The sequence below is a fragment of the Neolamprologus multifasciatus genome, chromosome 10 (assembly GCF_963576455.1).
Source record: "Neolamprologus multifasciatus chromosome 10, fNeoMul1.2, whole genome shotgun sequence".
NCBI lineage: Eukaryota > Metazoa > Chordata > Actinopteri > Cichliformes > Cichlidae > Neolamprologus > Neolamprologus multifasciatus.
This window is the reverse complement of record NC_140448.1, coordinates 8154100-8170546: the sequence shown is the minus strand read 5'-3', so window position 1 is coordinate 8170546 and position 16447 is coordinate 8154100. Positions and strand designations below refer to the sequence as shown.

The window sequence follows — 16447 nt, the reverse complement described above, 5'->3', positions numbered from 1 at the left end:
TGGTAAAACTCCAAAAGCTGGCAACTCTCCTTAAGCCATACAGGTAAATAAAACTATTTTTAACTTATTGTTACTGTTTCTTCAAAAAGCTCTATAGTTGACAGTTATTGTGTAGATTAATAATTCCTTTCTTGAACTGTCTACTACAGGTTTGTGATTGAGCTTGTTGGAGATGTCTCAAGTTCAGTGGTTTTACCTGATTTCTGCCACCTGCATCACACCATGGAGGTCTCTGATGATGACTGAAACTACATAGTGAAATTTAAGGCTGTCTTCACAAAGGAGCCATCCAACGTGTAGCTACACTCAACCATCAGTGGCTCAAGATAGCTACTGTGCTTGAACCACACTTTAAGGATTTAAAGTGTCTTCCAAGGGAAGAGCGAGAAGAGGTTTGGACCAGGCCCTGCTGCATGAACAGTGTATCGATGCCACCACAAAGGAGCCAGCAAAGACAAAGAGCTGCTTCCTCTCTTTATTGTCTTCAGACTCTGATTCAGATAAGGAAGCCCTGTGTAACAGGGCCCTGAGTTTGTACAGACCAGAATCCACCATCAGCGAGACAGACTGCCCACTGCAGTGGTGGTAAAATCAAACAGGCTAGTTTGTAAAAATAACACTGCTGAAAAAGCCCGACAGTAAATAAGCATGGAGGTATTGTGAGTCCATTGGGTTTGATATTTTTTGCGCTAAAATGTTTGATGATCACACTGTCTCAGCCTAATGTACAGAATAATTTTGGCTAAGGTTACTCAGAGTTTAAAGGTGAAGCATGGTCGTGGTATGTTTACAGCATCTGCAGATTGGGGCTGTATGAAGTCACTTTCATCTTTACACCACTAAACCCTAACTAAATAATAGCAGAAGAATGTCATATAGACACACACTGCTATCAGTGGGGTGTTGATTTAAGATAATAATAAAGAAAAATGATAAAGAAATTAAATCATTCAAGATTAAAAGAACTGTCAAAATAGTTGAGTGAGGTGTTGTGAAGGTAGGTGGAGCTAATTCTTCCTGTCTATGTTCTGACAGTAATACCTGTGAATAAGTTGTGCAACTGGTACATTCAATACTTCTGTGAAGCTTGTCTTTTTTTTCCTTCCAAAACAATTTTCATTTGTCTCTAGAACAAAAGGCAACAGAGTTACGGTCATTTAAGGAGAGAGAGAGTTTGTAAAATGGTCCCCCTGCCAAGCTTGTGGTAAATACAGGGTTGAAATAAAGGCTTCAAATAATTAGTGTATTTGGGTAAAACAAAGACAGGAAAGGTTTTATTGTTGCGGTGTCAGGTATTCATCACAATAAAGCAATTGCAGATTTAAAAAATGGTATGGAAATATAAATATTTTTAAAAAATTGGAAACAGCAATATTTTAAAGTGCAGGTATTTTAAAAGAGCTGGTCCAGATTGTGTTTCACTTTTAGCAGTTATGTTGATTCAATGTATACTCTTACCTGAACTAATTCTTGTTCTACTGACACTGTGGAAAGTGGAGATCACATACATAAATATCATCTTCTATAATTTAAAAGTCCATCAAACTAAATTATAATGGTTCTTCTTCTTCTTTAGGGGTCACCACAGGAGATCTCAGCCTTTATCTCGACCTAAACCAGTAAAAACAGAAAGAAAATCTCACAAAACAATACTATCAGTGAATGGCTGGTCTCCTCAGAGCCCAGATCTCAACATTTTTAAAGCAGTGGGATCACCTTTAAGGTGAACAGCACAAAGCCAACATCCAAAGAAGACTTTGAATATCATTCGAGAGCACTGGGGAACTGTTCAGAATTATATTGAATTGAATTGAAATGGAATGTGAAAACTACTGACTGTAAAGACTGCTTACTACCATTCATTCCAGCTCACCTGTGATAATTACCTCACTTGCTGACAATCCTGTGCCTGGCTACTGCTTAAGGAGAAGGAAGACCTTCATTTGATGCTCCCCTGTTGTGCAGGAAAATCTCAGTGTTTTTGGCAACTCTTACCTGACTCTTTGGGGTGTTGCTCGTTAGTGATGGCCAGATGAAACCTGATGAAGCTTTAAAACTTTCCATCCAACTGGTTCAAAAAAAGTTTCACTTCCGAAAATTCTTGTCCACACAAACTCTCCTGCTGGTCAAAGCCTTTGAGTGAATGGGTTAAATGCAGAGAGGAATTTCCCCACGGGGTTCAATAAAGTATACATTACATTACATTAAATGTAAATAGAAATAAAAACACCTTAATCTAATTTCTTTGTCATTCATTCATTCATCTAATTTGTTTGTAAGTAATGTGTGAGTAATTGTTATGGAAGTCTATCAATGTCAATAAACCTGTCGGTATGATTTAAATGAGTGTTTGAATATATGCAATAGGGCACGACATGTTTATGTTAAAACCGTTGCAGTGGTTTCAAATGATTGCACGGTGACTGTGTTTACTGTATAATGTATTTTTCCCACTGTGATGCACTCTGTTGGTGTTTGGTAACAACCTCTCCAAAATTTAATTACTAATTCTAATTCACAACTAATACTAGACCATATACTCAGTAATTACTCTAGTGCTACACATTACAGCTTGCTTGCCATATACTTGCCATGTAAACGACCTTAAAGAAAGACACGGTGGATTGCTCTGTTGTGCAGAATGCTTTTGCACTGACATTACAGATACATGTCTGGCACATTGTTAGGGTGCCTGGGTCTTTGTCCCAGTGTTTTTGTGTTTATGAGTTTTTAGGTCCAGTTTATTCATCATTGCTTATAGACTTATGTTTTTTGGTTTAGTTTTCTCCCACTCTTGAGTTTAACATTATTTCTAGTTTAGGTTTTCTTGATAGTTATTTGGTCTTGTCTCCGTGTGCTTCCTTCGGCATCTCCCTGTTAAGTCAGTCTTATCTCCATGTTTATGTGCCAGTCAGCGTCCCTATTCATGCCTCTGTCCCTAGCGCTCTCTTGTCCTGTGTGCTTGGTGTTTACTTTACTTCCCGTCTCATCTATTTGATCATGTTCAACCGTATTTCCCAGGTGTTTCTTCTCTGATTCCCTCTTGTATGTATCGTCTGTCTCCCTCGATCCAGTGTCGCAATCTCCCTCCTGCTGTGTGTCCTTTTCTTTTGTTAATTCTCTGTATCAGCATGTTCTGTTTGGCATTTGCCACTTAGCCTTCCCTTTGTGTTATTTATCTATAAATCCAGCAATAAAGCTATTGTTCTGTTCAGCCCTGAGAATGTTGGTAAAAGGGTTCATAAATAAAAAGATTATAACTGATTACACACAAAAATTAATGTGATGTTTGTCTCTTGTGTTTATTTATTTACAATTCCCAGAATGTGCACAAAATAACTTCATAACTAAAGGATACAGTGATTTTGAAATATTTGTAAGTATATGCAGTTATACTGTCCCATTACCATGTAAAGATTGTGTTAATTATGTAATGTAATTTTTCATTCACTCAATTTAAAGCACACACTTATTAACTTTAATTTGTAAATGTCCTCACCTTGCCACTGGTAACCAGGAAGTATTTTATTGAACCCTATATGCAGTGAATAATTACCCTTTTGTTTATGACCTATATTCAGATACATCACAAGGCTTTGAGTGTAACAGACAGACTATTGCACCTTGCCACATAAGTCCACACAATTATGTACAACCCCAGTTTGAAAACCTCAATAACACATAAAGAAATGACAGAAAACTTTGTAGGTTTTAAAAGGGATAATTGAAGCAAAATAGTTTCTTTCGGTTGGGCCTGTATTATCCACACTGACATTTTATTGAATATGTATAGCAAATAAAGTAAAAATGAGTCAGCCAGCATCAATGAGTATGGGCAAAGTCATGATTTTTATTTTAGCCACTAGCAAAGCATTTCAGATTAGGGTCATGTATCTTGTTCCACATGTAGTACATTTTTGCTGAAAGGAATCTGTGAACAAGTAGAGTTCCTCTATAATAACAAGGGTCATAGTCATCAGCTGTAGTGGAAGGAACGCGAAGTCCATTTATCCTCACTGCACTATGCCGCTCAGGGCTAAGTCCTGCTTTGGCCAAACACATTCCTAAGTAAACATCATCAATGGGAAGAACAGTGATAGAGTGGGACATATTGTATATAACCAAAGCTGTGTAACCAGATAAAATGTAACCCCCACCACTACAGTAAGGAGGGTATGACTCTGACTCATACACCTGAACTGGAACATAATATTTACTCCACTTTTCTCGAATAGGGCCAACATATCGGATCACCCAGCCAGTAAAGAGGTGTTTCCGTCCATCATTGTCCTTAATTTGAAGTAGATATTCAACCATGTTATCTGTGTTGACAAAGACGTCATCATCGCCGTTTAGCAGAAAGCGAGCATGTGGACAGTTTCTCTCCATCCATTCGAGGAAGAGTATTTGCTTCAAGGTGAGGTTAAAGAATGAGTCATTAAAGTCCCACTGAAGAATATCATTGTTCTCACGTTGCTCTATTTTAAGGAGTGTGTTCAGTCTCTTTTTCTCAAAACCAACACCCGTTGTTCCTGAGATAAAAAGCCTTCGGATCCACACACCATTCTGCAATCTCTCCTTAGCCCAGGTTTTGCGCAGTACTTCTCGGCGGTCGTAGTTCACAGGAGCGCTTTTAATGACCAGCAAAAGAAAAACATCCGAGGACCCTTCAGCTCCTCCACACTTATCAGGAATATCCAGGAGCATGGGGAAATGTCGACAGTGGCGATAGTACAGAAAGTCTTTTATATGATCAGGAAGAGTGCTGAAGTTCTTAATGTTAGCAACAGACATGTTTTGTCGACATCTTGACCAGGAAAAATGATGAGCTGGAGTGATTTGTGGTGGCTTAATGACATCATCTCTCCTGGTTTCTTCAAGAAGTGAATCTTGGGAGTCTAAAATATTTTTACAGAAAATAGCAACAGTCAAGAGAAGGCCAGTCACCACCAGCAAACTGCTTGCTCTTAAGGTGATCTGTTTCAAAAATCTGTGGTCACAAAAAAAATTCCAATTAGTAATAACATTAAAAAGATAAGAGTGCATTAAATGTGTGTATTATATTACTATCTATTACTTTGTAGATACTTAGGTTGTAAGAATCTGAATGCAAATCTACATGCTACCAATGTGTTTCGTTGATCTATTCTATTCTATAAAGGATTTGAGCTCCAGTTATAATTTGCTTGGAATGCCAAGTCTTGAAATATTTAAAAATCAGCATTGTATTTGTCTTTTTCAAAGTTCTAAATCTTTCTATTAACAGGTTTTCTTGACTTTCAGTGTTTTGTCACTTCACAATTATTCTAAACAAAAGAAAGATGGTTAGCAGTTTATTTAGCACACAAAAAGTGTCATGGTAGGCTGTGTGGCAGGCAGGCAAGCAGGAGTGGTGGATCCAAAATGCAGGACTCAGACACAGAAGTACAACTTAAAGCGCAGCTTTATTGCTGGGAAAAACCCCTTACTAAACTAAACTCACCAAAAGACAAACAAAAACACTGGTGGACTAAAACACTGTAGCAGAAATACTGAACTGGAGCTGGAGACAAAACACTGGAAACACAGAGGCAAAACACACAGCTTGTTGAGGGTACGACGCAACACTGACTCAGAGAAACACAGGGTTTAAATACACTGGGAAGTAACGAGGGGAATGAGACACAGAAGGAGAGCACAGCTGGGGGAAATAAGAACTGACGAGACAAGGAAGCGTAAAGTTAACACAATCACATAAGACACGGACCTTCAAAGTAAAACAGGAAGTATGACACAGAGACGCGAACTTGACACGGTGGAGACAGCAACTAAGAAACACAGAGACATAACCAGTAAGACTCGATGAACCAAAACACACAGAGGGAAACTCAAACATGCAGACACAGACTTACACAGAACAGAGGGGACACAGAGAGACATGAAGGGCAAGGGATCAAAACTAGAAACCATAGAATAAATCACACACAAGTACAATAATACAAAAATCACAAAGAACTAAAAACACTGGGTCAGGAGACCCAGGACCCTGACAAAAAGACTAAACAGAAGTAAAACTTTGTTGTATGCGGGGGGAAAAAAACAAGAAAAGGGGACAAATTATTTCCTAGCAAAATCCTTACAAGCAGGCGTGGTTTCTTGGAACCCAATTATCTACAGAATAACTGAAAGATGCCGCTGGAAGTGCTGTTCTAAATGATTTACACAGAAAACTAACATTCTCACACTTACACTCCATTACTGGAGCCACAGTTTCTGTTGAGAAATATTTGAAAACTGCATGCTTTGGTTTCTACTGTTGAATCAAATCAGGTTTAACTTGCTTGACATTTGTGCTAGTCCTTTCCAAACCATCTTAATTTGTGTCTAGATGGTCTATAGCAGGGAGCCATCAGGCTAAATTGGTGACCAGTGGGACTTTGCCAATGGGTAATGGCGGGTCAAGCGGAACACGGCTCGGGCAGTGGCAAAAAGCAAGCAAAGTCTCAGTTGTAGGAGGGGTTTGTTGAGGCCATGGAAAATATGTCAATTATTTTACATACACTCGTCAAACACATCATGAAAATTTGGGGGGATGGTGGTTAACTATTTCTTTGAAATGTTTGTTTTCCACTGTACAGCATGTATTTTTAAGAAAACAAGAAGTGGGTGCACAAGTTTAAATCTATTTGTCATGGCTGGGTCTGTGACCCAGCATTTTGAGTTCATTATATATTGTGTATTTCTGTTTTAAGTATGGGGATATGTTAAGTTCTTGTTTTTGCATTATTAGTTAGAACTTGAGTCTTTGTGTTTTGTCATTTATTGTTTGGGTTAAGCTCATCCACCTCTCTTAAACCCCTAAGTTGTTCAGCCTTAGTTCTGTTTATTGGATCTCCTCATTTCCCCCTCCCCTGGATCTTAGTCTCGTTTGCCCTTTGTGTTCCACGTCTCATGTTGTCAAGCCCATGTTGTTTGGTCTGTCTCATCATGTTTCCTGTTTTATTTTGAAAGAGTCCTCTGTTCTTTGTTCATTGCATTTAGTTTCACTTCCCCTGTCCTGTCATTAGGTTATGTGTGTCAGCTGTGTCTCCACTTCCTCTGATCACCTCATGTGTGTATTTAGTCCTCAGTCTTGCTGTGTTCATTGTCGCGTCGTCTGTGTTATCTCCCCTACCCCTTGTCACAGTTTCCCAGCCATAGTAAGTCATAGTTTGTATGTTGTTTAGTCATAGTCTAAATCTCAGTAGAGTCATAGTTTCCCAGTCTATGTTCAGGTTTTCCCTCAGTTACTTTGTTGTTGTTTTTTCCGTGAGTTTTCGGCCCTAAATAAAGGCTCGCTTTTTGTTAAGTCCAGTTTTGTGTCCTCGCCTCTGTCTGCTCTTGGGTCCTCTACTCACTCCACACGGTCTGCCGGGGCAGACCGTGACACTATTTTGGATTGTCTCCAGTTTACTCAGGGTTTAAAATTGAACATATCTCATATGTCCATCCCAATATGTATTGGGATGGACCTAGCTTTTAAAGCAGGCCAAAAAGGGCTGAAATCAGGGTTTGGGGAATAGCATTTAAGAAGCCTAATGTTTGTCTATTTTAACCATTCCAAAATCAGTTCTAATGAACTCCAGTGTCCTGGAACACCTAGTTGGAACCACGTTTCAACCGTCTAATGGTTGACTTGAAATTAAATTAAAGAGCTTGGAGGTAGTCCTCTTTTTTTTTTTTTTTTGGTTGTTCCTTCCATTGTACAATTTATAACAATGACCAGCAGTAAAGCCCCAGAATATGAAGCTACCACCACCATGCTTGACAGCTGATAAACAAAGAAAAGACATTTGTATACTCTACAGCAAATAGAATGAGAAACTACTAACATTTTAAAAGAATAAAATCCTTCCTATTTTGCATTTCTAGTTCTAGTTTTTGTTTTATTTTTAGCAGCTATGATAACATCGTATAGGGGCTGAAACCAAACAATTAACTACCTCAAGAACCTTGAACTAAAAGCATTTAAACAAATTAATGTTAAATGAATAAAAACAAAGTAAAAAGAAGATTATATAACAGAGCTTCTAAAATTTCTAACACCCCTGACTCACTGCGCTGCCGTTTCACTTTCTAATGCTCTGACTATTTAGAGCCTTTCAAATGATCAAGCATTTAAGTTTTTACCTTTCAGATTAAAAACAAAACTCTGCACACTTCAAACAAATTACATGAGTCATATTAGCTGTTTACTCCATTGGTTGTCGCCTTGTTTAAGCCCCCGTACTTATAGGAAGTATACAGGCATTTAAGACTCAGGGACAGAATGTGAGACGATATCTTTGTCATTACAAGCAATGTTCTCTTTTTGTTCTATGGACAAATATGTCTATGGAGCACATATGTATGTACATATATGTATCAAAAAATTAGTAAAAACTTGTTTGTACACTACCACATAACGTGAAATAGTGTTAAAAATATTTAAGAAAAACAATATCATTGTCAAAACAGTATCATATATGATATCTCAAGCACAAACCAGCTTCTCTGATTTCTTGCGAAGTAGTTTGAGTTTGTTTTTTCTTTTATGTGTGTGCAAAAAGACTAAAAATGACATTACATAATTTGTGGAGTATTAAAAGGAGTATTAATAAATGTTATTGTGATAAATTTGATAATGATAAACAATATAAACAATATAAAACTGTTGTTTTTGTGTGCGTGTGTGTGTGTGTGTAGAAGACAGCAGTTACCTTAACATACTGGTGGATGAGCTCACTTGGTAAGTATCCGTCAGGTAGTCAACATAGAATGTGTGCAGATAAGAAACAGCTCCTAACTGAAGCCTGTTACCCGCATGTATTTAGACTGGGTGTAGTCTTTGAGACCAACCCTAAACCCAAGTCAAACCATTCTCCTAAAATATATTTTTGTTATTATTTGATGTAGAAGAAAAATACATTTAAATAATACAAAGACACTTGTCATACCTTGGTGGTGTTATAAAGCTCAAAGTTTGTGTTAGAGAGATGCAATCCATGTAGCATACAACAGCTTCCACGCAGACACTGTCCTAGGTAAAACAAAAAGAGATGAATATCTTAACACATGGCCTGCTTGTGTTTCAGCTTAAATATCCATATTTTTACTGGGATGGGATTGGGAACTACAGTATTAATGTGATCAATATAACAACTATTCAACCATATAAAGAAATCCCCTTTCTCATGAAAAAGGCTTGTTTGTTCCTATTAGGTCTCTTCAAACAGGACACACATTTATTTTTAAAGCTCTAAAAATCACAAATGTAAAAATTATATGTATTATGAATATACAGTATGTGTTTTATTCCATGACACCAAGTTACCTTTCAACAAGTTTTTTCACAATAACTTAAACTGAATGTTGCCTAATTGAAAAGAATCGAAATGAAACTACTCCGTGGAAGGTATTTTTATGCCTTCTCTTATCTGACTCCTTTCCCTTGATAAACATCTATCCTCACATTGTCCCTACAAGCAACAAAGTGCGAAATCTTTCACTTGTTCGAACAAGCAAAGTCTTTATCCTTTCAAGGAACTTAAAATAATTAATGATAACAGATTATTTGAAATTTCTAGTACACCCCTGCATCTATCTCAAGATGAACTGATAGATAGAAGTTTCAGGTTGAGCGCAAAGGAATAGAACTTGCTCAGCCAGTCTCTGGCATTTGTAGTCTGGAAAATGTCTGTCTATTCTGTTTGTCTGTCATTCTTTCTTTCTTGGAAAACAGTCTGCCCTCAGTAAATTCAGAGTACTTGCTGCTAAAGGCAGACATATGCATTAGGCCAAAGAATAATATTGCCTCAGTTGATATTTTTGCTAAATAAAATTCTGTAAAATTCTGTGGTAATGGTAAATGGCCTGTATTTATATAGCGCTTTACTAATCCCTAAGGACCCCAAAGCGCTTTACACATCCATTCATCCACACATTCACACACTGGTGATGGCAAGCTACGTTGTAGCCACAGCCACCCCAGGGCGCACTGACAGCTGCTGGACACTGGCGCCAGCGGGCCCTCTGACCACCACCAGTAGGCAACGGGTGAAGTGTCTTGCCCAAGGACACAACAACCGAGACTGTCCAAGCCGGGGCTCAAACCGGCAATCTTCCGATTACAAGGCGCACTCCCAACTCTTGAGCCACGATGTCTCATTTAACTGTAGCCACTGTTTCAAAGAGGATGTTTATTTATTCAGAGTATGCGGAATATGTCCAAAACTATATGTTGTATATGTATAATATGTTGTGAAAAAATCACACACTCAAAGGATATATGCATATAATTATTCCTTCTTTTTTTTAGTAGGGAAACATGAGAAGTATAAATGCATTGAAGGGAAGCAAAGCAAAGTTTAAAAAGTTGAAAGCAACTGACCAAAGAAAGAAAAAAACATCTGAGGAGTACAAGCTCGTGTTACAGACAGATCCTGAAGCAGCAATTTACTAATCAACAAAAGGAAAAAAAACCTCCTCTCTTCTTCACATTCATGATTAAGGATTAAGTCATGCTCTTGCACAACTGTAGACGTACTGTTGAATCACATTCTCTTTTACCTATTGTAGTGTTTCAGAAATTTTTAAATGAAAAGTAATTTGCCATATAAGTTGGTGCTCCTCAAAACGTAGGCTCCCCACTGTAAGTACTGCCTTTGCCTACTCAGTGTGGTGCAGTGTGACCCTGTTCATTGTGGGTGTTGCACTCTCAGTGTCACTCTGACTTGTGCTTGGAGGAGCAGAGCATCCTTTTGGAAGAGATTGTTAATTGAGGTGGAAAGATGCCTGAAGGAGGATTACATGTTCCATGTGTACGACGAAAAAGGTCCTTCAAATAGAAACATCACAGAGCTCAGTGAGCTCATTAATAGGTCCATTCATTTTAAATGGAGCCATACTTAACTGAGGAAGAGACACTTGTTAGAGTGAGTGTTTTTGGTGGGTAAGATATGTCAGTAAGGCATAAATAAGACAATGGAGAGAGGCTTTGTTAACATAGGAGGGGTGCACAAAATGCTTGAGTGCAACGTCAAAATCCTCAATCCTTTTTTTCTCAGGACATGTGTTGGCAGAATGGAGAGGGATGAGAAAGCACACGGTATGAATTCACAGTGCAGATGATAAAGTTGTGACCCACACACACACACACATCCAAGTCTGACAAGAAACGACTTCTTCTGTCTTCATCAACTGCTTTGACAACAAAGAAGGAATTCTCTAAAAGGACTGCCGAAATACAACTTTGTTTAAATTTTCACCAGTGGGACATTCAGACAAGCGCAGATTTGTCTCTTTGGATCATTGCCTTTCTGACTGCTTCTAGTTCTGACATTCAAGTTCATTCTCCCTCTCTGGATTGCACGATGTATACTCGTGGGCCAACTCACTAGACATACCTATTCAACTGCTTTTTAACGTACATATGGAATCACCCAATCACATGACAGCAACTCATGTAAACCTGGAGAAGAAAGGTGATTGGCATCAACTCTTGACAGTTGACTTGTTTTACATGTTTCTTGTTTTTTCATAATTACTCTCATATATAAGATGCAAGTACAGGGTGGGCCATTTATATGGTTACACTGTAATAACATGGGAATGGTTGGTGATATTAAAGTCCTGTTTGTGGCACATTAGTATATGTGAGGGGGCAAACTCCTCAAGATGGGTGGTGACCATGGTGGCCATTTAGAAGTTGGCCATCTTGGATACAACATTTGTTTTTTCAATAGGAAGAGGGCCATGTGACACATCAAACGTATTGGTAATGTCACAAGAAAAACAGTGGTGTGCTTGGTTTCAACTTAACTTTATTCTTTCATTAGGAATTCCCTTCATAAAGCAGGGAAAGGAGAGGCTGATAGGTATGCTCCAAGATTCCCAAGTAGAATAGAATAGAATAGAATAGAATTCAACTTTATTGTCATTGCACAGGTACAGGGCAACGAAATGCAGTTTGCATCCATCCAGAAGTGCTTTAGCCATGATATAGATATATTACAATATATATTAGCAATAATATAGATATGTAAGTATATTACAGAAATGGGTCTATTATGGTATGTTATAATGTACACGGTATGAAGTATGTTATGAATATTCTATAACTATAAGTATGTACAGGCTGTAGTGAATACAAGCTATGTACAGGCTATAACCAGGATATAAATATGAAATAAAAAACTATACAGAAATCTGAGATATACAGTTATACAGAAATGTGAACTATGCAAGTTATAAACAGTTGTAGGATTAAAAATTATCGTATGTACAGAATGATTATTTACACAGAACTATACAGTAGTGCAGTTAAGATAAGTGAGATATGTGGATAATTTCTACAGAGGCTATATAAAGTGCTAGTGGTTGTGAGTGGTGGTTCAGTCCATGTTATTATTGTGTGTTTGAGGGTACAGTTGTCCATTGAGTGTGTAGGTGGTTGTGGGTGTGTGTATGTTCAGTCCATGAGTTTAACGTGGGTCAGATGTCAGGAGGCAGAGTTCATTAGTCTGACAGCTGTGGGGAAGAAGCTGTTCCGGTACCTGGTGGTCTTAGTCCGGAGGCTCCTGTAGCGCCTCCCAGAGGGCAGGAGGGTGAAGAGTCCATGTGATGGGTGACTGGGGTCTTTGATGATTTTCCCAGCCCTTTTCAGACACCGCTTCCTGTAGATGTCCTTTATGGCAGGGAGTGGTGCTGCGGCGATGCGCTGGGCAGTTTTCACGACCCTCTGCAACGCCTTCCGGTCCGAGGCAGAGCATTTCCCGTACCAGACTGTTATACAGTTGGTCAGGATGCTCTCGATGGTGCAGCGATAGAAGTTCACCAGGATGTCTGAGGTCAGGTGGTTCTTCCTCAGAGTCCTCAAGAAGAAGAGGCGCTGGTGAGCCTTCTTGACCAGCTCGGAGCAGTTGGTCGTCCAGATGAGATCCTCGGAGATGTGGACTCCCAGGAACTTGAAGCTGCTCACACGCTCCACAGCCGTCCCCTTAATGTGGATGGGTGGATGAGACTAAGGAGCTCCTGTAGTCCACGATGAGCTCCTTAGTCTTCTCGGTGTTAAGCAGCAGGTTGTTTCTGTCGCACCACTCAGCCAGACGATCCACCTCCTCCCTGTAGGCGGCCTCATCGTTGTCACTGATGAGGCCAATCACCGTGGTGTCATCTGCAAACTTAATGATGGTGTTAGAACCACCGGCAGGTCTGCAGTTGTGGGTGAAGAAGGGGTAGAGGAAAGGGCTCATCACACAGCCTTGTGGTACACCGGTGTTCATTGTGATTGTAGATGAGCAGCGGTTATCCAGCCGGACATGTTGGGGGCGGTTGGTCAGGAAGTCCAGTAACCATTTGCAGATGAGGGAACTGATGCCCAGGTCTGTCAGTTTCCTGATGAGTTGTGAGGGGTGGATTGTATTGAATGCTGAACTGAAGTCTATAAACAGCATTCTGGTGTAGGTGTTGTTGTTGTCCAGGTGTGAGAGGACAGAGTGCAGTGCGATGGAGACTGCATCCTCTGTGCTCCTGTTCTGGCGGTATGCGAATTGGTGGGGGTCCAGGGTGGGGGGGAGACAGGATTTGAAGTGTGCTAGGACCAGCTGCTCTAAGCACTTAGTGATGATGGGGGTGAGTGCTACTGGGCGGTAGTCATTGAGGCTAGATGGGTTGGAGTTTTTGGGTATCGGGATGATGGAGGTGGATTTGAAGCAGGCCGGTACCACAGCGTGGGCCAAGGACAGATTGAATATGTCTGTGAGCACTCCTGCAAGCTCCCCAGAACACGCTCTGAGAACACGCCCGGGGATGCCATCAGGACCTGCAGCCTTGTGGACATTGATCCTGCTCAGCACCGCTCCTACATCGGTGGGGGAGAGAGTCCAAGGTTGGTGGTCTGGCGTCATGTCTGTTTTGGTTGTGGTTGTGGGGTTCCCTCGCTCAAAACGAGCATAAAAGTTGTTGAGCTCGTTGAGGAAGGAGACATCAGAGGATGCGGGGAAGGGTTTGGTGGTCCTGTAGTCTGTAATGGTCTGGAGTCCTTGCCACATGCGTCGGAGGTTGGAGTTGGAGAAGTGTTCTTCTACCTTCTTTTTGTAATGGTGTTTGGCTTTTTTGATGCCCTTCTTTAGATTAGCCCTGGCTGTACTGTAGGCGTGTGCATCTCCTGACCTAAAGGCAGTGTTGTGGGCCTTCAGGAGGAGACGAACATCCCGGTTCATCCAAGGCTTCTGGTTGGGGTACATGGTGATCCGTTTCTGGGTGGTGACACTGTCTGTGGTTTCGGAGATGTAATCCAGTACAGATGAGGCGTACTGGTCCAGGTCTGTGTGGGTGAACATATTCCAGTCTGTGTTTTTAAATCTGTCCTGGAGCACTGCGTCTGTCCCCTCTGGCCACACTTTAATTGTCCTCACAGCAGGTTTCACACGTTGGATGAGTGGTGAATACCTAGGTGTGAGGAACAGGGAGAGATGGTCCGATTGTCCAATGTGGGGGAGGGGTGTGGCTTTGTAGGCTCCAGCCAGGTTGGAATACACATGGTCTAAAGTATTGTCCCCTCTGGCCACACTTTAATTGTCCTCACAGCAGGTTTCACACGTTGGATGAGTGGTGAATACCTAGGTGTAAGGAACAGGGAGAGATGGTCCGATTGTCCAATGTGGGGGAGGGGTGTGGCTTTGTAGGCTCCAGCCAGGTTGGAATACACATGGTCTAAAATCTTGTCTCCTCTGGTGTGGCAGGAGACATGTTGGTGGGATCTGGGGAGGACTGTCTTTAAGTTGGTGTGGTTGAAGTCGCCAGCAACAATAAAAGCAGCCTCGGGGTAGCAGATATCTGCAAAAATTATTACAGGGCTTTGTTGTTCAGTGCCCAAAGTTTTTAGGTGTGATTAAAATGTGTTTGTCTTTAGGTTTCAAATGTCACATTTGAATCTGACTTATTGGTTTGAGGACTGGGGCCTGTACAGTTTAAGTACAGTGCTGCGTTGTTATGTTTAAGACGATCTGAGCTCAGCCATTAGAAGATGAGTACACTGTGGATATGAAGAGATGGAAATAGTCAGCAACAAGGTAGACTTGTGTTTAAACCATGTTTATTTGGTATTGAGGGGCCCAAAGCAAGAAAATAGCCCCTATACCATTCCACCATCAGCAGCAGCCTGAGCTGCTAATACAATTTATGCATTCTAACCCTAATACCTGAGCAGGAACAGAGACTCATCAGCGTCCTGTTCTTTACTGAAAGGAGTGGCACCCAGTGTGGTGTTCATGTTTTTTTATGCATTGTGGATTCAGACATGTTTTTCTGCATACCTTGGTTGTAACAAATTTGAGTAACTGTTACCTCCCTTTTAGGTTGAAGCAGTCTGACCATTCTCCTGCGACCTATGGCATCAACAATGCAAGTTTTATCCACAGAGAACTGCTGGTCACTGAGTAACTTCTCCTTCCCCAGAAGATAAACATGATCTACTCCACAGGTGTCTAACTCCAGGCCTCGAGGGCCGGTGTCCTGCAGGTTTTAGATGTGTCCTTGATCCAACACAGCAGATTCAAATGGCTAAATTACCTCCTCAACATGTCTTGAAGTTCTCCAGATGCCTGCTAATGAACTAACCATTTGATTCAGGTGTGTTGACCCAGGGTGAGATCTAAAACCTGCAGGACACCGGCCCTCGAGGCCTGGAGTTCGACACCCCTGATCTACTCAAACCAGCCCACCTGGCAACAACAAACATGCCACATTCAGAGTCACTTAAATCCCCTTTCTCCCCAGTTCTGGTACTTGGTTTGAAATTTAGTCGGTGGTCTTGATCGTGTCGAAATCCACTGAGTTGTAACCCTGTGATTAGAAATTAGTGTTAATAAACAGCTAAACAGGTGTTGCAAATTAAGTGGCCAGTGTATGCTTATATAAAAACACATGATAAATACAAATACATTATATTTTAATGCAAGAATGTATTTTTTGTTTGCTGTCAACCTAATGTGATGCTCTCAAAAGTGGATCTGTGCAGGAAAGAACATATTCAAAACCACTTTACAACAAGATTCTTTATGCAAAGACATAGTCATGTAATCATCTTTTGGAGGAGAACCAAATCCATGTTTAAGTGTTTGGGTCTGGAAGTCCACTAACCAAATTATTGAAAATTTTAAAAGCTACTTTCCACTTGTTTTATAAAGTTTAAAAAGATAACAACACTTTGGAAGAGCTCCATTACATGTCATCTTCCATTATTTGCTCCTTTTCTTCCTCACTTCCATGTCATCTCCTCTTCCTGCCCTGTCACAATCCTTGCTATCTCTATTTCCCTCTTCCTCTTTACTCTGAACAGCAACACAGTGAACATGGTGTTTCTTACCATGATCCCTAAGGATGGATTATTAGGTTTTTGTGAGTGGCAGTGACTATTATATCAAGACACACTGACTCATCTCTGTAC

At 40.4% G+C, this 16447-nt stretch overlaps 1 protein-coding gene across 3 annotated transcripts; it reads right to left on the bottom strand.

The window, feature by feature from the left end:
• Positions 1–1507: 1507 nt before the first annotated feature.
• LOC146509544 (N-acetyllactosaminide beta-1,3-N-acetylglucosaminyltransferase 3-like) lies at positions 1508–9546 on the bottom strand. 3 transcript variants are annotated; one of them, XM_085175375.1, is made up of 3 exons: positions 8955–9546; positions 8718–8857; positions 1508–4990 (listed from the first exon to the last, which is right to left on the bottom strand). In XM_085175375.1, the coding sequence occupies exons 2-3, from the start codon at positions 8723–8725 to the stop codon at positions 3856–3858; spliced, it is 1143 nt and encodes a 380-aa protein (XP_085031501.1). In that variant the 5' UTR covers positions 8726–8857; positions 8955–9546; the 3' UTR covers positions 1508–3855. The 3 variants fall into 3 exon arrangements, with proteins under 3 accessions (XP_085031501.1, XP_085031500.1, XP_085031502.1); XM_085175374.1 differs by having other exon boundaries at positions 8718–9546; XM_085175376.1 differs by having other exon boundaries at positions 1508–4898; positions 8718–9546.
• Between the last annotated feature and the right edge of the window lie 6901 nt (positions 9547–16447).